Raw genomic sequence first — 23465 nt, 5'->3', positions numbered from 1 at the left:
TTTATACTAACATTATATACAATTGAAAGATGTTTTCTAAATCAACTTTTTAAAGTTTCCTGTTAACTTTGTAAAAGTCCATTTCAACTTAACAAATACTTCAGCGAAACAAAATTTGGCCTCTCCTACAAGAACCATCCAACCATCCATTAATATCACTATAAAGTTCTTATCTACATTCTTTTAAAAAAAACCCAGGCCCTGGCCGGTTGGCTCAGCGGTAGAGCGTCGGCCTGGCGTGCGGGGAACCCGGGTTCGATTCCCGGCCAGGGCACAAAGGAGAAGCACCCATTTGCTTCTCCACCCTACCCCTTCCTTCCTCTCTGTCTCTCTCTTCCCCTCCCGCAGCCGAGGCTCCATTGGAGCAAAGATGGCCTGGGTGCTGGGGATGGCAGGCGCTAGAGTGGCTCTGGTCACGGCAGAGCGACCCCCCCGGAGGGGCAGAGCATTGCCCCCTGGTGGGCAGAGCGTGGCCCCTGGTGGGCGTGCCGGGTGGATCCCGGTCGGGCGCATGCGGGAGTCTGTCTGACTGTCTCTCCCCGTTTCCAGCTTCAGAAAAATACAAAAAAAAAAAAACCCCCAAAACCCCCCAAAACAGATCCTAAATTACAACCAAATTAGATCGATCAGTAATGTGGGTGTGAGTTTCACAGCTGCAAACTGATTATTTACTTAGAAGCATTGTAATGCTATTTATAGAAACCTGTCTTAAGAATATTACTCCCAGTCCAGATCACCAGTTTCATTATTATTCATAATCATACTTAATACTCCAATATCTACTTTTACCCAGATTAGAAATTAGAACTATAAATGAACGAAAAGAATTTATTCATAATTTATAACAACTCTCAGTGTTAATCACACAAAGTTAGTATGAGATAAGTGGCTGTGGGCTGAAGATATAAAAACCGAAATTAAAGAATCTAACTCCTTAATGTACTCCCAGCATTTTTATTTTCCTTATAAAAATTAAGATATTTCTCCTCTGCACCACGAACCCATTACATATCAGAGGAGCCCCACAGGCTGTAATAAAGAATATTATAATTCTTTAACCACTGGAAGTCATACACATGCCCAAAAAATTTGTCGTTTAAGTAATCTTATTCCACATTTTTAAAGATTCAGTAAAGATTAGGAAGACTAAAGGCTCACATAAAAAGAAAGGGAACTGGGATAGCATAATTGGGACGGGAGGAGGGGAAGAGAATATCACAAGAGGAAACAGACAACAGTAAAGGAAAAAAAAGTTGCAATCAAGAGACAGAGGACTGGCCTGCCTTTGAATATCACTCCAGCTACATCTTAGTTCTTGGTCTTCATCCACTGTTAACAGCCATTCTGGCTGCATTTCTGAACTGGGCTCTCATGGAGGTGATACATTCACCAGCCATCTTTAGGAAGGTAAATGATTAATTGCACTGTTTTCCCACTGCTGCAAGGACAATGAAACGGAAAGTAAACTTGTGCACCTTTTTCATATCTAGTAATTTTCCACCAAAAAAAGAAAATAAACAGAAACATATACTTTAAAGTTACCAGGCCCTTCTTGTGTGTGCGTGTGCGTGTGTGTGTGTGTGTGTGTGTGTAGTATGTCTGTGTGCTTTCATCAAGACAATTAATATAAAAATCCCAATCTCCAAATCATCATTAAGTTGAGAATAATTTCTAATTTGAAATATTCTAACCACAAATACTATAGCAACGTGGAATGCTTAGTTTTCTCTGAACATCCCTTTTAATTAGAAATATTCAAATTGATGTCATAAAATTATAAAGAAAAAGCAATGCGATTTAGAATTTCAAACATTAAAATCACTAGCAGAAAAGTTTAATGTATACTCTTATATGAATATCTCGAAAGCCTACAAAGAAATTCTACTTTGAGATCGCCTAACCAAGATACAATACAGGGTAGTTTTGATTCCAAACATCTAAAATAAAGGATCATGGCAACTCTATTTCTTTGCCTTTGCAAATAACAAAAAAGAAGAGGGGCAAACACACTTTTGTGTGTTAGGGCTGTTAAGCTTAGTTAAATTCACTTCCAAAACACCTCCAAGAAATAAGTGATTTTACAAAAATAGTTCCAAAATGGAAAAGTACAAAGTTGGTGTTTTTGGAGGGTCGTGTAAAGAAGTTGAGCACACAGATTACAGAGAAATTATTACAGATTAACCCACCTGCTATAAGGTCATCAAGAGTGTCGGTAAGCGTCTGGGCTGGAGTTGCAACCATTAGTCCATCTGGTTCTTGAACTAACAGCCCCTGATCATGTCCAGTAATAGCAATCTGAGGCTGTCCTATAATCTGATGATTACCTGATACTTTCTGAAGTTCAAGAGAATTTGTCCCATTAGAACCTAAGTCACTGGAAAAGTTACACTGCGGAGATGATAAAGACTGGACTGGGACAAAATCAATTTGTTCTGCCGATGGTGAAGACTGTTGCTCATCATCAACAACATTATCTTTAAATAAGATTGTGTCAACCTGAGGTAACTCTGAAAAGTGATCCTCTAGGAGACTACCATCTCCTTCCCCTTCTGGGAAGACTCCTTTATGAGAGCACTGCTGGTGTAGAGATACTGTGTCTTTCTGACCTTTGGTTTCCAAGTATTCTTTGGTAAATTGCTGCTGTGTTTTCATCTGCAACTGCCTTTCCACTTTCTGCAGCTCTTTCAGTATTTTCTTCTTCTTTTGGACTTGCTCTTCTCTGTTCTTTTTAAGTTCTTCTATCTTATCTTTGTTCAGAGGTTCACCTTGAATTAACTCCAATGACTTAAGCTGTGCTTTTTCAATAGCACTAATTCTTTGTCCCAGTTCATTCAGCTTGCCTTCAGTCTCCTCTACTATGCACTCCAAAGGCTGGTATGGGTGAAAAGGTGGCAGTACGTCCTGATCTGCTACCTGCAGGGAACTGGACTTCTGCTTGGATGTACCTAAGCACATGAAAAATGTTTGAAAAAGTGCCATGCTAAAAAAAAAAAATCAGCTTCCCCCTCCCACACACATGGACCTCCCACCTCAAACCCGTATAACTAATGCTATAGAATGAATGTTCAAAGATTCACACAGTGGTAGATAGATTAAAGACTATACTCATCTATTTAATAGCACAAACTGGGATGTTGCCAATGCAAAAAATGTGAATTTTAATAAAAAAATTTAATCCTTAGAATAGGAGAATTATGGAAGTTAAGACAGGACAGGGAGAAAAGAAAGTCAAAGAAGAAACTCAAAATTCTGCTTATTTGACTACACTTTTTATTTTATTGTTGTTGTTTTTTTGTATTTTTCCGAAGTTAGAAGTGGGGAGGCAGTCAGACAGACTCCCACATGTGCCTGACCAGGATCCACCCAGCATACCCACCATGGGGCAATGCTCTGCCCCTCTGGGGCACTGTTCCGTAGCAGCCAGAGCCATTCTAGCACCTGAGGCAAAGGCCATGAAGCCATCCTCAGCATCCAGGCCAACTTTGCTCCAATGGAGCCTCGGCTGTGAGAGGGAAAGAGAGAGACAGAGAGGAAGGAGAGGGGGAGGGGTGGAGAAGCAGATGGGCGCTTCTCCTGTGTGCCCCAACCGGGAATCGAACCCATGACTTCCACATGCTGGGCCAATGCTCTACCGCTGAGCCAACCAGCCAGGGCCTTGACTACACTTTTTAAAGAATATCAAATCTAAAACAATATCAAAATAGTGTTATGACACCATTAATATTAGCTTAACTGCCCAATTGTTCTTTGCACAATATTAATTGTGCAAGTAAATATTACCTCAAGAAACTATAACTTGCAGATGAAAGAAAAGTGTTTTTCAAGATACCAAAATGCTTCTCTTAATATATCAATGTATAATGTGAAATCAGTTTTTTCAAGACATATCCTTATAAAATTTTCCATTAAGTCTTTAACACTTCTGTATCTGAACGCAAATATTAAAGTGGAAAATTTTTCTGAGTTTAAGTAAACTCTTTATGTGAAAGTCTATCAAGGAAAAAAAATGTTACCTAGAAAAAAATCAGATTTCTTATCTAAGATTACTCATATTGACAATGTATGTTAAAAATAAAGTAAATCAATATTATTTTAAGGTTTTGAATCACATTTACATTTAAATTAAGTTACTCCCCTCATGACAAAATATCAATATTAAAAATTCTAACATCTAGACACAGAATGGAGGATATATATAACTACTTTAATTCAAGGCTTAATCTTCTTGTTTAGGAAGAACTGGGACTATTCAGCTATATAAAGGAATAAACTACTGATACATCCTACAACATGAATTAACTTTGTAAACATGCTAAGTTAGGTGCTGCAAGACCTTTTAAAACATGCAGCACCTGACTATTTAGTCAGGGGCACTGATCTCTTTTCCCTTAGATTGTCAAATAAAAAATGACAATTGCTAACACAATAGCCATCCAGTATAAATGAATTGAAATTATTTTTTTGTCAGATTCGCAAAATAATATTTTTTTGATCAGATTTTCATAACTTTTGGTATGCCAAATTTTAGTAATTAATTTATGTTACCATGAGAGGAAAAAATAAACTTTATGGTATGTAAATTGAATACCAATAAAGGCTATTTTTTTTAAAAAAAGAACTGGGTAAAAGAAAAAATAGTTGTCTATGCTTTTGGATTGTAGTTGACATATATGAGTAACAGTCAACTTTAAAATATTTAGATAGATTATCCAATGCTTTCAAAATGCTTCTCAAATTCAAAGGGAAAATGTCATCCATTAGATGTTAAAATATATTTTATTACAAGAGAATGACAAAATCAATGAAGAAAAAAATCAAGAGATTCAACTGTTTTTTGCTAGAATAGGAGATGTCAGGACTGCAGGTAGCTCAAATATCTCCAACATGTTTTATTACTGAAAAAGTCTAACAGTTTTCCCACAGGAAACTGTCTTTAACAGGTCAGAAGACCAAGGTTCCAAAATCACTGCCATCACTTTAAGAAACTTAAGTTATTCTCCCCTGACCTGGGGTGGTGCAGTGGGTAAAGCATCGACCTGGAAAGCTAAGGTTGCCAGTTTGAAGCCCCAGGCTTGCCTAGTCAAGGCACATATGGGAGTTGATGCTTCCTGCTCCTCCCCCTGTTCTCTTTCCTCTCTCTCTCCTCTCTTTCTAATAAAAATGAATTTTTAAAAATTTAAAAAAACAAAACAACTTAGTTATTCTTTGAAAGCAAACTTCAGCAAAATGCATTGTACATATTCAATTCTATATTTCGATCTAAGCAAAGTGGTGCAGAAAGACTATTCTTTCAGAGCAAAAGCCTTTAGATTTGTGAGATAATTTAATAAATATTTCCATAAGCTTATATAGGAATCCATGGTTTGATTTACTTATTCAAAGTGCCTAATGACAATCAACAGATAAGAAAAGGGAGGTTAACTGCATAAATAGCAATATATAAAGCAATATATAAATCTGCTAGCCCAGCAAGAAAAATTTTAGTTGTATGATAAATTCAATGACATTGGCAGGCTTCTTTAAACATTGATTAATTTCAAAACACTATTATATAGTTGCTAGGTAATTTTCTATATGTAAGATTAAGGAAAATCCATGTAAGAGTAACACTAACCAGACTGGTAATTATATAAACATATTGGATGGTCAAAAATTAAAAATCTTATAAAAAATAAGATGATCCAAAATAAGACTAGAATTTTGAGGACACTAACAAATAATAAATTGCCCTTAATAATCTTAAGAAATAAGATGCAAGAAGCTTAGAGTACAAGGTTAGTAAAAATAACTTACTTAACAAAATACAGAAACTATAAGCCCAGAATATACGTAGTAGTAAAAACAAAGAATGGTGAAAGTAATGAACAAAAAGCAGTTCTTCCCCAAAGAGTCAATAGCTGAGTATCTGTAAGAATGGAATTAGTGGGATTGCCTACATACACATCAAAGCATTAACACAACTCTAACAACATCAAGAGTAAACCAGGCTGGTGAAAAATAATGTAACCTAATTATTCCTAGAAGCTGAAGCAACACCTTCAAATTTGGAGAAAAGTAAAGAATGTGACAAGTGTCCTTTAAGCAACATATTCTCAGTAGGAAGCTAGTAGTATAGAAGATGCCAGAAAATAAAGAGTTCCACCTTTCAACATCTTCCACTGTCACAGATAGATAAATAAATCTATCCATTGGTAACACTGAATGACATTATAATGTATTTTCTAGGAATTCAGGAAAAGTCACCATCTCATCTTTTTGGTTTGCTTTCTAACCTACTTTTGGACCTTTCATTTTTTCTCCACTAATAAAAGTAGGGAAAGTTTGTAATAGGAAACCATGATATAAAGAAAGCTTAGATATGGCCTTTATTTTTTTTTTATGGGCAGTGAGGGAATGAGGTGGACATATATTTGCCAAATATTTAGTTTACTATTGAAATGAGTTAATTCTACCAATCATTTTTGTGTCTAAAATAATAAGCATACTGTGCAATAGAAAAATAATGGAGCCCTGGCCGGTTGGCTCAGTGGTAGAGCGTCGGCCTGGCGTGCAGGAGTCCCGGGTTTGATTCCCGGCCAGGGCACACAGGAGAAGCGCCCATCTGCTTCTCCACCCCTCCCCCTCTCCTTCCTCTCTGTCTCTCTCTTCCCCTCCTGCAGCCAAGGCTCCACTGGAGCAAAGTTTGCCCGTGGGCTGAGGATGGCTCTGTGGCCTCTGCCTCAGGTGCTTGAATGGCTCTGATTGCGGCAGAGCAACGCCTCAGATGGGCAGAGCATCGCCCCCTGGTGGGCATGCCGGGTGGATCCCGGTCGGGCACATGTGGGAGTCTGTCTGATTGCCTCCGTTTCCAGCTTCGGAAAAATATAAAAAAAGAAAGAAAAAAAAGAAAAAAAAATTAATGGCTAAAGGATAAAATTTATGACATACAGATGGATCTAGATTTGGTTTCACATTTTCTTGGTTTTGTCTAATCAAATATAAACTTTGTTTTGTGATTCCTTTGCTTTTTTATTTTTAATTTTCCTATTGATTTGAGAGACAGAGAGGAAGGGAAAGAGAGGAGGAATGGGGAGAAAAAGAAAGAGAAACATCAACTCCTTGTTTCACTTAGTTGTGTACTCATTGATTGCTTCTCCTACATGCCCTGATGGGAGTTTGAACCCATGACCTCACTGCACAAGGACAACGCTTTATCTGCTGAACCACCTGGCCAGGGCCTCCTTTGCTTTCTTATATCTCTACATAGCACCTTACTAGAATGTTTTTTTGGGTTTTTTTGTTTGTTTTTTTACAGAGACAGAGAAAGAGTCAGAGAGAGGGATAGATAGGGACAGATAGACAGGAACAGAGAGAGATAGATGAGAAGCATCAATCATCAGTTTTTCGTTGTGACACCTTAGTTGTTCATTGATTGCTTTCTCATATGTGCCTTGACCATGGGCCTTCAGCAGACTGAGTAACCCCTTGCTCGAGCCAGCGACCTTGGGTCCAAGCTGGTGAGCTTTGCTCAAACCAGATGAGCCCGCGCTCAAGCTGGTGACCTCGGGGTCTTGAACCTGGGTCCTCTACATCCCAGTCCGACGCTCTATCCACTGCGCCACCGCCTGGTCAGGCCTGGTTTTTAAACAGCATTCCCAACCAGATCTTAAATAGAAATAGAGAAAAAGGTTGATGGAGTAGTATAGAAAATAACATAGTATCACATTAAGAGTATATATTATGTAATGGAATTTGTGTTTGGACAAGTAGATGTATATTGTGTCCTGGGTTTCAGTATTCTTATTGTGGTCATAGTAAAAAATGAAAGCCATTGGCCTAAAATGGACCCATTTTTTTCTTTATGTCTGTATATCTGTCTCAAAATTTCCCAAAGAAACAGGACATACTATATACATCTTTAACTCAGTAAGGACAACCAAGAGTGTACAAAGACACAGGATCTGTGTTACATGCTAAGAGATTAATTCAACCTTCTGATTTTTACTATAAGCAGTTATATGTTAAGACATTATTAAATTTGAGCATATGTAATCCATGTAAGCATGATTATATAATGAAAATCTAAACTAGAGAGTATCAGTAGTAAAATTTCAATAAAAATGATTTCATTCACTGTACATATATTTTTCTATGCACTTTAATAATTTGAAATAAAAAAATGAGAACTTTTCATGTTACCTATTTCGATAAACAACTCTGGGATATAAAGTTTTCAATCTTTTCCCTGCCACCCTAGAATACTACTTCTTTTTTTTTTTTTTTTTTTGTATTTTTCTGAAGCTGGAAACGGGGAGAGACAGACAGACTCCTGCATGCGCCCGACCGGGATCCACCCGGCACGCCCACCAGGGGCAACGCTCTGCCCACCAGGGGGCGATGCTCTGCCCCTCCAGGGCGTCGCTCTGCTGCGACCAGAGCCACTCTAGCGCCTGGGGCAGAGGCCAAGGAGCCATCCCCAGCGCCCGGGCCATCTTTGCTCCAATGGAGCCTTGACTGCGGGAGGGGAAGAGAGAGACAGAGAGGAAGGTGGGGGTGGGGGTGGAGAAGCAAATGGGCGCTCCTCCTATGTGCCCTGGCTGGGAATCGAACCCGGGTCCCCCGCACGCCAGGCCGACGCTCTATGGCTGAGCCAACCGGCCAGGGCTAGAATACTACTTCTTGATTAATTTTTTAAAACATCCTCTAATCACAATGTCTACCCTTCTTAAACATTCTTAATAATTTTCTTTTACCTTCAGAATAATCTACATTCTTAGCCCAGCATTCATTAGTTTGTTCTACAAATATTGGAACATCTAGTCCAAGCAAGGCATAGTGGACCATACAAAGATAAACAACATAAACCTGCCCTTAAGGAGCTTACAGTCTAAAAGAGGAGATAAAGATGTACAAGTCCAAATATAAGGATAAATCCAAGGGTTGGCAGGCATGGAAATAAGGGGTATGATATAGGAAACTTTATGTATTGCTGGTGGGAATATAAACTACTCTAGCGCTTTAGAGAGTGAATTTGTAGTACTGTCAGATAAACATTATGCATTACAGTAATAGGCAATTCTGCTCCTAAGTTTATCCCAAAGAAATTCTCACAGAGATCCACAGGGGAGTGTACCAGGATTTTTATCATAGCATTGTCTGTGGTGGTGTGACATGAGAGGCAACTGAGTACCCAGCCCTGGGAGAAAGGACAAGTAACACATGGAGGATACACAGGGTGACGTAATGTGCTACAGGCAGAAACAATCAAGAGGTAGACATATAAACATCTTAAAAACAGTATTGAGCAAAAAATGTAAAAACACAAAATGAGATTACAGTACAAAACAACTTATGTCATTTAAAAATACCCATAAAGTAGTAAACACTATAAAAATTTGTAAGAAAATAATTGGCACATCAAACAAAACAGAATGATTGCCCATAGGGCAAGTAGGGGATTGGGAAAAGGGATAAAATGGAATAAGTAAAACAAGAGAGCAGCCACAATGTCAAAGCACCAGGAATTATAATTAACTCAACCTTCCACACTTGAGGCCCAAAGAGGAAGGACAAGGGTAGAAGTGATCAGTCTAAAGGAAGATCCAATAAAGTGCTCTAGGAGTCCAGAGCAAAGAAATTACTCTAAAGAGGGCTTGAGGTGTACACAGATGTAGGTTTTGTTTTATCCAGACATCATTTAAATGCTTTGCAACAAATTAATGCTAAGCTATAAGCCTGCATAGGATAATCAAGTCCTCTCTTTTAGAATCTCTATAGAACCAGTTATCATAAATAAGATTCAACAAATGGCTTCAATTAACAAATTTATTTTAAAAATTGATTTGGAAAGTCAAAGAGTTGATATTACTTATATATCTTGTCTCATTTGAACATTCACACTATACATAGTAAAGATAAATAATGCTGGAAAACAGCATATCACTCTCACCTAGTTTTACATTTTGTTTATAGAGGTAATTCTAAGATCTGAAAGATGCCACCTAGAATTGCAAATCCTTAAAAACCAACAATAGATAAGTGAGATTAGTTGCCTAAATCAGGAGAATATAGGGCAAGATGGATGGAGCCTAGAATAATGGTGCACATGGCTCATGAAAGAAAAGAATGTGTGGGTAGAATATATATAAAACACCTGGGTAAGATCTAAGGGCACGAATATATTTTAAAAAGATGCAGGTAAGAATAATAAAAGGATTTATTTAAAATAGGAGTAAAATGTTATATGAACTTGAAAAGATGTTTGCTAGAAGAGGAAAACAAGAGTCTTCGAGAAGAAAAACCTTTCCTTTATCCCTAATCACATAAGCAACACAGACATAATATAGTACATGGCCTTAGGAGAAACAAAAGGGTCAATCGTCAGTTTCATCACTCAGTGGAACTTCCTATGGACATAAACGAGAAGTTTTCAAGGAAAAAGCCACCTTGAGGAGAAAAATATAATAATGTATCTTTAATAACCTAGGATAGGTTTTGCTATCCTATCAATCAGTGTGCACTTTTATATCAACCAATTTTTCCTAATTGATTTAACATTCTATGATGCACATGATTTATCCTAACATTACATCTTAACACAATGCATTATCACAGTTTGATCCTGCATTAGTAAATTATTAGGTTGGTATGTCACTTGGCAGTTGGCAACAGCAAGTGCCCAAGTGTTTAGAAGTGTTAACTTTTTTCCTTCCCTAATAATTTTAAAAATGACAGATTCTGGCCCTGGCCGGTTGGCTAAGTGGTAGAGTTTCGGCCTGGTGTATAGATGTCCTAGGTTCAATTCCCAGTCAAGACACATAGCAGTAGTGACCATCTGCTTCTACCCTGCCCCTCTTCCCCTCCTGCAGCCATTACTGGATTGATTAGAGTGCATCGGCCTAGGCTCTGAGGACAGCTCTGTGGAGCCTCCGCTTCCCCCTCCTGCAACCATTGCTGGATTGATTAGAGTGCATTGACCCAGGCTCTGAGGATGGCTCTGTGGAACCTCGCCTCAGGCGCCAAAACCAGCTCAGTTGTGAGCATGGCCCCAGATGGGCAGAGCATCAGCCCCAGACAGGGTTGCTGTGTGGATGGATCTCAGTCAGGGCTTATGTGGGAGTCTGTCTCTCTAGCTCCCCTTCTCTCATTTGGAAAAGGAGAAAAAAAAATGAAGATTTCTTAAAAGGTTAGTTCATTTTTATACTATTCAGTAAGTAATAAAACATCAAAGTGAAGATAATAAGTAGATACTCTATATAAGAAAGTATCTCAGTAAGCAAAATATAGATTACTCAGTTAAGTATCAATTTTAAAAAATCATTACCTAAATGTTTCAGTTAACTTACATATGCCCTTCCTTGCTTATTTCTTGGTTATTTTGTGATCTGTGTTAATATATTTTTTAAAAGATTCTTATTTAGTACTGAATTTCCCTAGCCAGTTGGTACAGTCTTCTATAGGGTTTCGCCAAACTAGAAACAACAAAAACAGGCATTTAGGTTTCACTGTTTTACTAAAGGTTTTCAGTTAGTTATGATGCTCAGATTCCTTAACAAGTATATGCTTAATCTGCTTTTTATTTAAGCTTAAAAACGGCAGTTTGTTTTCTGAAGTCTAAATAGTTCTGTTTAATGGAAAGCTTCTAGAATTAGCATAAGTCAGAAAGACTACAGACATTTTACTTCTGAGATTAACAGTTTAGAAATAAAGTAATTCTTGGTGAAGACCCTAAGAGCTCTAAATTACTAAAATTGACATAATTTGAAAGAAGTTTGTTTGCTGCTATAATAATAACCCCCAACTTTCCTTAAATCACAGTTATTAAAAATACTACTACATATAAACACACTTCATTGTAATTTCAAAAATCTAGAACTTGATTATCATATACTGAAAGAAATACACTCATAAATTTGTTTTTATGTAGTTTTAAATACCTTACAAAGTACCTATTTTCTTATTTCAGGGAACTCAGATATGACAACTATAATGATTAACAGGTGAAGGTACTTTTTATACCTATAAATGAAAAGACAGCAGAAAATATCAGAGCTCACAAACTGCAGTCCTTTAAATAGTGTATACTCCTTCTTAATATTCACTTGGATATTGTTTATATACTTTTTGATAATTATTTGTTCAAGTCCACATGTTGACAGATGTTAACCCACTCTATTCTATATTATGTGAAAGAAACTAAATATAGTAATTCTTAAACTTCACACTCACTAAATTGAATCAATGTTACAGAGACTTAACTAGACAACAAATACATTATTTTCATTCCTCATGTTATACTACTGTTTAAAGAATCGTTATATGAGAAATAAATGCCTGATATATTTTTGCTACTTTAATTAAGAACTTGGTTAGCTTCTGTGCCAGATAAAAACTACACCTAGCAGTATATTAAAAGGAAAATAAGAAGTCATTTTCCTAGTACCAATGTCTTTTCTATTTTAAATAGTCTGTAAGACTACTTGCATTTTCAAAATTACCTACCTCAATTAATCATGGGTTACACATTTATGAATTCATTACTAGATAATAAAATACTCATTTTTAAAAAAATAATTCAAAAACTAACCTTTTTGTACTCCTAAAACGGCAGGGGAGTTCTCCTGTGAAGTTCTGTCAGGCTCCTGGGGAGGTACAACCATGGCGAGTGTATGCATTGGTACACGTGGAACCTAAAAAGTCAACTCAGAAAAAAATAATCTCAGACCAAAGAATCAAAGCTCCACAAACTAAACAGTGATCCTGTTTTAGATTTTCTTCATACTACCAAATTCACTTCTTGGTTTTTTAAAAATTAAAAACAAAAGTCAACAAACCTCCACTAAGGAATAATTTCTAAGAATATTGATTAGACAAACTCAGGCAATTTACAAGTAGTGAATGATTTAAGCTAAATAGGATTAATATTACTCTCTTGCTAAGGAGAAAGGCTTGTGGGTTTCATTTATAGCTAGGAATACAAGTTACATATTCACTGGCCAATTTATCCTTGTTCAAATTCCACATGGGTCAAAAGAAAGAAAAATTCCACATATTTCCTGAATTGGGGCATTTTCACAGTTTTCAGGATAATTTGTTGAAAAGAATTTACTATTTCACTGAATTATACATGCTTAGTATTCTCTATATCCTCTCCATATTTTTAGGTAGGCTTAAAAATTACCTTAATGGTGCATATATTCTGGTTAACTGTACTCTGCTGGTTGACAAAGTAGTTACTTCTAGGATAAATAATAGTGTCTTGGGAAGTACTAAGGAAAAAGCTTTTCTCGGTTCAAAATTATGCTTAATACATTAAAAAACAACCTTAAAAACCTAGTTCTTGTAGTGACAACTTGGAATATTTATATTTGGTATTGTTTTTAAAAAACACTATTTTTAGTAAATAAGATTTAAAAATTTCCATGTACCTTTGAAGAAAATAAACCGTAAGAAAATTTAGGATCATGTTTATTTTAATATGTAATAGAAAAGAGAAACAAATTTTTCTTAAAACAAATTTTAAACAAAAACTCCCAATTTGTGAAAATAGTTCTATTTACAAATAAGTTATTTTACTTTACCTGAGACTGATCTTGAGAAGGTGGAGTGAGCAGTGACACATCTGTAGTAGGAACTGACAGAACGTTGTTTGGATAATCCAATAGATAAGAAACAACATTAGTATGGCCACCTTTTGCAGCTTCAATAAGCATTGTTGAGCCATCCTGAGAAAAATTGACACCATAATTAATTACCTATAAATTTCTTATTTGATTACTATACACATTTAGTTTCTTAGCAACTCATATAAAATCAAACTCATTTAAACAGTAATAAATATTAAGCACTAAGAGATAAAACAAACTTTTTTTTTAAGGTCATAGGAGGGGAGATAATAAGGCAGACTCCTCCTGCACCCAGACTGGGATCCACCTGGCACCCCCATCTGGAGCCAATGCTCAAGTACTCAGATATTTTTAGTGCCTGAGGCTGACATGCTAGGACCAACCAAGCTATCCTCAGCACCTGGGGCCACACTCAAACCAATTGAGCCACACTGGCTGTGGGAGAAGATGAGGGAGAGAAGCAGATGGTCGCTTCTCCTGTGTACCCTTGACCAGGAAATGAACCCAGGATGTCCATACACCAGGTAGACGCTCTATCCACTGAGCTAACAAACATATTTTAATAATGATGTTTATATTATTTACTTATTCACTTATTTTTAAGTAGAATACCTTGAGTCGATGAGTAGGGTCAGCCCCATGAGCCAAGAGTAGTTCAACAACTGCCAGGTGACCTCCTGCACATGCCAGCGAGACCACTGTATGATCATTATTGGCTGTAGCCCTATTCACATTGGCACCTTCAAAGAGAAATAAACAGCAATCTTAGCAAAAGCCAGTTAACAGTGTCATCTTAAAGATTTTTTTGAACTATAGTACGGATACAAAAAAACTCCATGTAAATCGTTATTGTATAGTTTAAAAAACTGTCACAAAATGAAACACACTGTGTCACCAGCACCCAGGATAAAGAAACAGAACATTATCCACATACCAGCAGTCCCACATTGTGTCCCCTTTCAGTCAGTACCACCCCCAAAGGTATCTACTATACTGACTTTCAAACTGGTTTTAGTTTTTGAACTTTATATGAACTTCATACAGTATATTCTTTTGTTTGTGTCTGGCTTCTTTTGCTCAGTATAATATTTGTGAGATTCATCCACACTGTTGCACATAGTTGTAGTTCATTCATTCAATATCACTTTTTTTTTTTGTATTTTTCTGAAGCTGGAAACGAGGAGAGACAGTCAGACAGACTCCCGCATGCGCCCGACCAGGATCCACCCGGCATGCCCACCAGGGGGCGATGCTCTGCCCCTCCAGGGCGTCGCTCTGCCGCGACCAGAGCCACTCTAGCGCCTGGGGCAGAGGCCAAGGAGCCATCCCCAGCGCCCGGGCCATCTTTGCTCTAATGGAGCCTCGGCTGCGGGAGGGGAAGAGAGAGACAGAGAGGAAGGAGGGGGGGAGGGGTGGAGAAGCAGATGGGCGCTTCTCCTGTGTGCCCTGGCTGGGAATCGAACCCGGGACTTCTGCACGCCAGGCCAACGCTCTACCACTGAGCCAACCGGCCAGGGCCCATTCAATATCACTTTTAAAATGGAAAATCTAGAAGACTAAGATTAATAAATATTTATAGGTTAACATAAGCATCAAATAATACCATAGTATGTAACTTTCAAAATATTTCAAAGACAGTTTTAATTTATTTCTAGTATGTGGTAATATAGTAAGGTCTCAAAGTAGAGAAAACAGGGTTTTTTTACCCATATTTTTAAAATTCTTTTTCTTTTTAGAATTTTATTTATTTTAGAGAGGCGAGAAAGAGAAGGGGGAGGAGCAGGAAGCATCAACTCCCATATGTGCCTTGACCAGGTAAGCCCAGGGTTTTGAACCGGTGACCTTAGCATTCCAAGTTGACACTTTATCCACTGCGCCACCACAGGTCGAGCTTTTAACCCATATTTAAGAGAAAAATAATTCTTCATATTGTGCATGTTATGAGTCAAAGGGATCTGGATATAAAGAGAAGACAAGATTATCTAAATATGTTATCTGAAAGGCTAATATTTAGTAAGTTGCTCAATAGCTTTGTACAATATGACCTAAAGCAAAAACAAACACAAAATCTTTCCTTAGTCTCTTCTTGAAAAGTTGTTTTTAACCCCTGGAAAAAAAGACTGATTTTTTAGTTCAACTAAGGAGCCGTAACAAATTGATGTTTCTCATCTCTCTCCCTTCCTGTCTGTCTATCCCTCTCTCTGACTCTCTCTGTCTCTGCCACAAAAAAAGAAAAGGAACATGAGAACACTTCAAAGGTTAGCCATCTGTTTATTACTTCTGTGTGGTTGCGGTAAATAATTTTACAGAGTATGTTATAACATTATATAAAGATAAGCCTCATTTGGTAGCAAAAATGTAGTATAAAGAAAATAAACCTCAAAAAAAGAAAAGAAAATAAACCTCACTTTATCCAATTAAAGAAGAAATACTTTATATATAAATTGATAAAATATTACACTGCATTCTTAATGGCTCAAAATGTCAGACTTTTATTGGAACAGAGATAAAAAATTTTTATTTTATTATGTAACATCACCCAAGTGGACGGACCTTCCTTGCATTTTACCATTCTATCCTAGGATTTTTCATCGGATGCCAGAGTACCTCTAACACTATAGTACATAGAGTTAGGCTGAACCAAATGAAACTGCTGATATTATACACCATTTTTGATGTATAAAACGGCAATTTTATAAGCTTCAACCTAACATGGGTTCAATAGCCTTTCATTTTTCTATAGTAAACAGTATTGAACTACTACTCTTCATCCATCGTTTGAACTTCTTTACCTAAATATAATCAGTTTATATAACATCCTTGTAAACTAGATTAATTCAACTGTCCTATAAACAACATAACAGACTTTCTCCCTTCTACCCCCCCCCCACCATTTCCAGCAGAACTGCCTTATTAAGTCCTGAGCAATAAATACTATCTACTAAATATAGCTGGATATTTACATTTGGCTTTTCCAACTTCTGGGAGTAACCATCTGCTGTTTGGTTGATAAAAACTTAAATAAAGAAAGGTCCCAGTAAGTACCTCATGAGCTCTATGATTACTGAATAAAATACAGCAATAAGACTAGAATATAGCACTAATGCTGTAGGCAAAGTAGCTTTAACATAAATTACAAGAGTTTAGAACTTTTCTTCCAGAAATTGTAGCCTCTTGGAAGCAATCACTTGTGCTTTCTTTACCTTTGCTGATAAGGAACTGCACAGTGCACAAATGACCAGCTCTTGCAGCTTTCATCAAAGGTGTTCTTCCACCTTCAGATTCATGTTCCTAATAAAGAAACAAAAATCCATCAGCAACATTTCATTAAGCATCTATTTTAAATACTTAGTACCAGTGACACAGATATATAATTAAGATTTAGTACTTACTCCATGTAGTTACTTATACAACCTACCTCAATTCCTTCGAAACATAGGATTAATTTCAGTTCACACTAGGTGCTGTAACCTTTTAAAGTTAAATTTAGTTTTGCATACCAAACAATAACAATGAAAGATAGTACTTATATTTAGTTTGATGCCCAAAGAGAAATTGCTGCATTTTCCTATTCCTAAGACTAAAAAAGATGTTTTTCTAACTATTCACTTAAATATGAAAAAGAAGCCTTTGTATTGCGAGGTGATTGGGAGGATCCTGACCTTATATCAAAAGCCAGTGAGCCTGACCAGGCGGTGGCGCAGTGGCTAGAGCGTCGGACTGGGATGCAGAGGACCCAGGTTCGAGACCCCCGAGGTCGCCAGCTTGAGCGCGGGCTCATCTGGTTTGAGCAAAATTCCACCAGCTTCAGCCCAAGGTCGCTGTCTCCAGCAAGGGGTTACTCGGTCTGCTGGAGACCCACGGTCAAGGCACATATGAGAAAGCAATCAATGAACTACTAAGGTGTTGCAACGCACAATGAAAAACTAATGATTGATGCTTCTCATCTCTCTGTTCCTGTCTGTCTGTCCCTGTTTATCCCTCTCTCTGACTCACTCTCTGTCTCTGTAAAAAAATAATAATAATAAAAAATAAAATTAAAAAAAAAAAAGCCAATGAGGCCTGACCTGTGGAGGCACAGTGGATAAAGCCTTGACCTGGAATGCTTAGGTCACTGGTTTGAAACCCTGGGCTTGCCCGGTCAAGGCACATTTGGGAGTTGATGCTTCCTGCTCCTCCCTACCTTCTCTCTCTCTTTCTCTGCTCTCTCCTCTTCAAAATGAATAAAAAACTCTATCATAGGACAGAAACCAATCCCTGAAGAAAAACACTATGTTATTTCAGTAGTAAAGCGGGTGGAGGGGGGATGAGCAGATTATTTCTTAGAGCAGAAATTAAATATTTGAATATAAAAGGCAAAAGAAACAATTTTAGAACATAAAGACTGTTATTCTTTCTAAGAAGTTTGCCAGCGAGTGAAATGAATGATTAAACAGCTTCCAATCATCCTAATATCAAATGCCAGTACAAGGAGTATACTTGTATGATAAGTAGCACAGGATGTTGGGAGAACTGTGAGCTCTTGTGCATCCATCTAAGTATTAAAATGGGGCTGATAATGAAAAGTTCTTTCACCTATCCACTCTTTCTCAATGTATGCAAACAGTAATTTCTGTTGTTCTAGTTCTCTTTTGTAACTAAGTACTTGATAAAAAACAGTGATTAAGTCAGACTTTATTTCAGCTCTGTTCTTATTAACTGAGAATCCTTTAGCTACCACAATCAATTTAAAAATTGTGTTCTACTTGAATTCATGTTAATACAATAAAAATAAAAAATAAAAATACTAATATTTAAAAAAAAATGTTTGTTCTGCCAAAAGGATATTTAGTCTATTTACACAACTATATCTGATCTACAGCTCAGGCAAACTAACAATGAGAAAGTAGATTGTCAACACAATAGAAATGTTACACTGGCCTGCAGTGACTGGAGTTGCACTCTAAAAATATTTTTTTTTTTAATTTTTATTTATTCATTTTAGAGAGGAGAGAAAGAGGGGGAGAGAGAGAGAGGAAAGAGAGACAGGGGGGAGGAGCTGGAAGCATCAACTCCCATATGTGCCTTGACCAGGCAAGCCCAGGGTTTCGAACCGGCAACCTCGGCATTTCCAGGTCGACGGTTTATCCACTGCGCCACCACAGGTCAGGCTAAAAATATTTTTTTTAAAAATCTTGACCCTAGCCAAGTAAATCAGGTGGTTAGAGCATCATCCCCATACACCAAGACTGTGGGTTCAATCTCCAGTCAGGGCACATACGAGAATCAATAAATGTGTTCTTATGAACCATGTCACCACATTAAATTTAATTTTTAAATAAAAAAGAATGAATCAAGGAATGCATAAAGTAGAACAAATTGATTTTTTTTCTCTCCCTTATCAAAAAAATCTTGATAGTATAGAATCTTTCAATCTCCTATAAAAATCAATTAATATTTTGACTTTTAATTGTTATATATAGGGTGGGGCAAAATTAGGAATACAAGGAATATGCAAAAGTTTATTCTTGTATTACCTGCTCACAAAAATTAGGGGATCAGGGAACGTGCAGATACTCCAGTACTTTCAGCCTTTTGTATAGTACATTTTCACCAATGAAATAAAAGTTGGTTTTGCATCTCATTTGCATAATCAAACATCCTTCTTTGACTTGTCAATTGCTTTTTTTAATTTTTATTTTTTATTCATTTTAGAGAGGAGAGGGAGAGACAGAGAAAGAGAGAGAGAGAGAGAAGTGGGGGAGGAGCTGGAAGCATCAACTTCCATATGTGCCTTGACTAGGCAAGCCCAGGGTTTCGAACCAGCGACCTCAGCATTTCCAGGTCGATGCTTTATCCACTGCGCTACCACAGGTCAGGCTCAACTGCTTTTCTGATGTTCTTGTTTAATAAAAAAATGCTTTTTGTTATCACTTCGTATTCATTTTGAAATATCCCCTAATTTTTGTGAGCATTGTATTTTCCATGTGAAGAACTGTAAACCTACTTTTATCCCACCTTGTATACTATTAAGACAACAACCTTTATTAACTCCAAGGTATGAAAGAATGAGTAACTATAGATAATGCCACATAATTTGGCTTTAGAATGGATTTTAAACTTACAGTCAAATGTAGGTAAATCTAAGATTCTGGCAATTTATCTCAAAAACAGAAGATACACCATCAAGATCTTACTCAGAAAGACCTATAAAGTTGTTCATCCAGTTTTACCTCTTGCCTCAGGGCACTTGCTAAGTTGTTCTCCCTCCCGTTATACTTGTTAGTTCTTTTTCATCCTTCACATCAAATGTTATTTCCTCAAGGAAGACCTCCTAAACTTCTTGAATAGATCACTCTTTTTATTATTGATTTATAGTTCTATGAACTGCCTGGGTAGCTCAGTTGGTTAGAGTATCGTCCCGATACGCCAAGGTTGAGGGTTTGATTCCCCATCAGGGCACATGTAAGAATCAACAAATGAATGTATAAATGGAACAACAAATCAATGTTTATTTTTCCTTGTGCTCTCCAAAACCCAATTTAAAAAACAGTTCCAATCATATATTAGTTTGTGTAACTACTTGGCTAACATGTCTCCGCCACTAAAATGTAGGCTCCACAAGAACAGCAATCTCACTCGTTTTTGCTTACCATTATAAACCTAACATCTAAAATGAAGAGCCTGAATACTGTTTATCAAGAAGAAACTACGCATAACTGACCTCTTAAATGCTCCCTCTCATAGTAGTAAGCTTTAAAGTTGTAATTTTCTACTAAGTAAATAAGAGAAAGAATAGTTAATTTAGCCTGAACAGTGTTGGCACAGAGCATCAACATGGGACACTGAGGTCCCAGGTTTGAAACCCTGAAGTTGCCAGCTTGAGCATGGGATCATCGACATGATCCCACGGTCGCTGGTTTGAGCCCAGATGTCACTGGCCTGAATAAGGTGTCACTGGCTCAGCTGGAGCTCGCCCCCGCCCCCTGTAAAGGCACCTTTAAGAAGCAATCAACGAACAGCTAAAATGCTTCTCATCTCTCTCCTTTCCTGCCTGTCTCTCTCACAGAAACAAAACAAAACAAAACAGGAAATTAAGAGTAGTAGCTAAACTTAAAAGTAACACATTGATTATTTGCATTATTTACATTATTACTAAAGCATGGGTGGGCAATATTAATGTCACTTTTCCTTTTTTCTTTCTTTCTTATCTCACCTATCAAACACAACTAGATCCCAAAGACAAAAGATTTTAAAAGCTTTACTTCAGAATAAACTTTTAAAGTAACTGTTAGTTCTGTATATTTAAAATATTACCATATCAGTGGTCGGCAAACCGGGGCTTGAGAGCCACATGTGGCTCTTTGGCCCCTTGAGTGTAGCTCTTTGGCCCACTTAAGAGTACCCTAATTAAGTTAATAACAATGTACCTACCTATATAGTTTAAGTTTAAAAAATTTGGCTCTCGGCCCTGGCCGGTTGGCTCAGTGGTAGAGCGTTGGCCTGGCGTGCAGGAGTCCCGGGTTCGATTCCCCGCCAGGGCACACAGGAGAAGCGCCCATCTGCTTCTCCACCCCTCCCCCTCTCCTTCCTCTCTCTCTCTTCCCCTCCCACAGCCGAGGCTCCATTGGAGCAAAGATAACCTGGGCACTGAGGATGGCTCTGTGGCCTCTGCCTCAGGCGCTAGAATGGCTCTGGACACAACAGAGCCACGCCCCAGAGGGGCAGAGCATCGCCCCCTGGGGGGCATGCCGGGTGGACCCCGGTCGGGTGCATGCGGGAGTCTGTCTGACTGCCTCCCCGTTTCCAGCTTCGGAAAAATGCAAAAAAAAGAAAACAAAATGGCTCTCAAAAGAAATTTCAATTATTGTACTGTTAATATTTGGCTCTGTTGACAAATGAGTATGCTGACCAACTGCCATAGCTGATAAAAAATAAGAAAGTACTGTCCCAAGGTCAAATCAAATTTCAAAATTCAACTAATAAAATTTCTGAAATAAATGATATAAAAAATGCCTATTTATTTTCCTATTAATTAATATACATTCATGCCTTTGGACTTGAGCAACATAATTATGTTCCAAGGCTATAACCCATGAATTATGTAAAAGTATTTTTCATTTCCTAAATGCATGGAATTTTTCAAAAAAGATTTTATTATTGATTTGTAATTTTAAAGCAATAGAGATCAGATAATGTAGTTCATATGATTAAGGAGTCTGTTTTAAAGACTCTGGCCTAAAACATAACCTCCCCCCCACACACACCTTTTTCTTTAAAAAACTCCCTTTAAGTGTCTATGATGCCTTTGGATTTGAACAATATAATTAAGTTTGAGAAAGTGGCTGGTAAAACAATGTTATAACTTATCATGTATTTACAATATTTCATGTCCTAAAATTAATAATGTATATCCCACAACATGTATCATTTGTACCAAAATATGACCACTATATCCTTTTAAAATAGGAATCAAATTTGTATTTATTACTTACGAATGTTGGGTTTACTAGTACAGGCAATATTTGTTCCATGTCAATAAAATTTCAAGATATACATTATGATTTTCCTTCATAAACACAGATTATTTTTCAAGGCTATAAACTTAGATATTGTGCAGTTTAACAATTTTTCTCTGTTTTTGGTAACAGCTAGCATAACATAAGGATTATCTATTCCTTAAACACTTACTAAAACTCACCTATAAATCCACCTGAGCCTCTTTCCTTCACTGGATGGCTGATTTTAAACTACTGATTCAATTTGCAATAGGCTTATTGTTCTACTGAGGACTCCTTGAGTCAATTTTGATCATTTGTATATTTACAGAAAAAAAATCAGTATTAATTTTATCTAAGTATTTATAACTTATTTATTTATTCATTTTAGAGAGGGAAGAGAGCAAGAGAGAGAGAGAGAGAAGGGAGGAAGGAGCAAGAAGCATCAACTCCCATATGTGCCTTGACTGGGCAAGCCCAGAGTTTTGAACTGGCGATCTCTCAGCATTACAGGTCGATGCTTTATCCATTGCGCCACACCAGGTCAGGCTAATTTCATCTAAGTATTTAAATTTGATTGTTCATGATTACTTTGGAAATTTTAAAGCTCTCTACTATAACAAAGTTATAACCCCCCATACACACCTTTTTCTTTAAATAACTCCTTTTAAGTGTCTATGATTTACCTATGCCTTTCCCTTTTTTGAAAAAATGGCTGGCATATTTTATCTATTTCAGTAGATTTTTAAAATCAGCTTTTAATTTTGCTTTTCACACCTATTTTTTTCTCCTTTTTATCCTTATCTTTACATTATTTTCTTGTCTGTTAGCATTCGCTTTTATCTATTTCCTTCTTTGCTTTTGTTTTTAAATTAGCTTGATTTACTCACATCTATATACATATAAAATTTTCCTTCTACAGACCATTTAAGTTGTATCCTCTTACTCAAGTTTTGATGTGTAGTTTTTTTGTTGTTGTTGTTGTTGTTTTTCTGAAGCTGGAAACGGGGAGAGACGGTCAGACAGACTCCCGCATGCGCCCGACCAGGATCCACCTGACACGCCCACCAGGGGCGAAGCTCTGCCCACCAGGGGGCGATGCTCTGCCCCTCCGGGGCGTCGCTCTGCCGCGACCAGCGCCCGGGGCAGAGGCCAAGGAGCCATCCCCAGAGCCCGGGCCATCTTTGCTCCAATGGAGCCTTGGCTGCGGGAGGGGAAGAGAGAGACAGAGAGGAAGGGGGGGGGTGGGGGTGGAGAAGCAAATAGGCGCTTCTCCTATGTGCCCTGGCCGGGAATCGAACCCGGGTCCCCCGCACACCAGGCCGACGCTCTACTGCTGAGCCAACCGGCCAGGACCTGATGTGTAGTTTTTAAGATAATTTCT

At 37.5% G+C, this 23465-nt stretch overlaps 1 protein-coding gene across 2 annotated transcripts in view; it reads right to left on the bottom strand.

Moving 5' to 3' along the window:
* ANKHD1 (ankyrin repeat and KH domain containing 1) overlaps positions 1-23465 on the bottom strand; it is a 145940-nt gene that overhangs the window by 38463 nt on the left and 84012 nt on the right. For both annotated transcript variants that reach the window (XM_066272700.1, XM_066272699.1), the window contains 5 exons: positions 16808-16895; positions 14217-14344; positions 13560-13703; positions 12566-12668; positions 2187-2945 (listed from right to left, as the gene is read on the bottom strand). In XM_066272700.1, coding sequence (XP_066128797.1) covers positions 2187-2945; positions 12566-12668; positions 13560-13703; positions 14217-14344; positions 16808-16895 — 1222 coding nt within the window. The remainder of the gene's footprint in view (positions 1-2186; positions 2946-12565; positions 12669-13559; positions 13704-14216; positions 14345-16807; positions 16896-23465) is intronic.

This window comes from Saccopteryx bilineata, chromosome 4, assembly GCF_036850765.1.
Source record: "Saccopteryx bilineata isolate mSacBil1 chromosome 4, mSacBil1_pri_phased_curated, whole genome shotgun sequence".
NCBI lineage: Eukaryota > Metazoa > Chordata > Mammalia > Chiroptera > Emballonuridae > Saccopteryx > Saccopteryx bilineata.
Note: the sequence above shows the minus strand (reverse complement) of the source record. Positions and strands in the feature narration are given on the sequence as shown.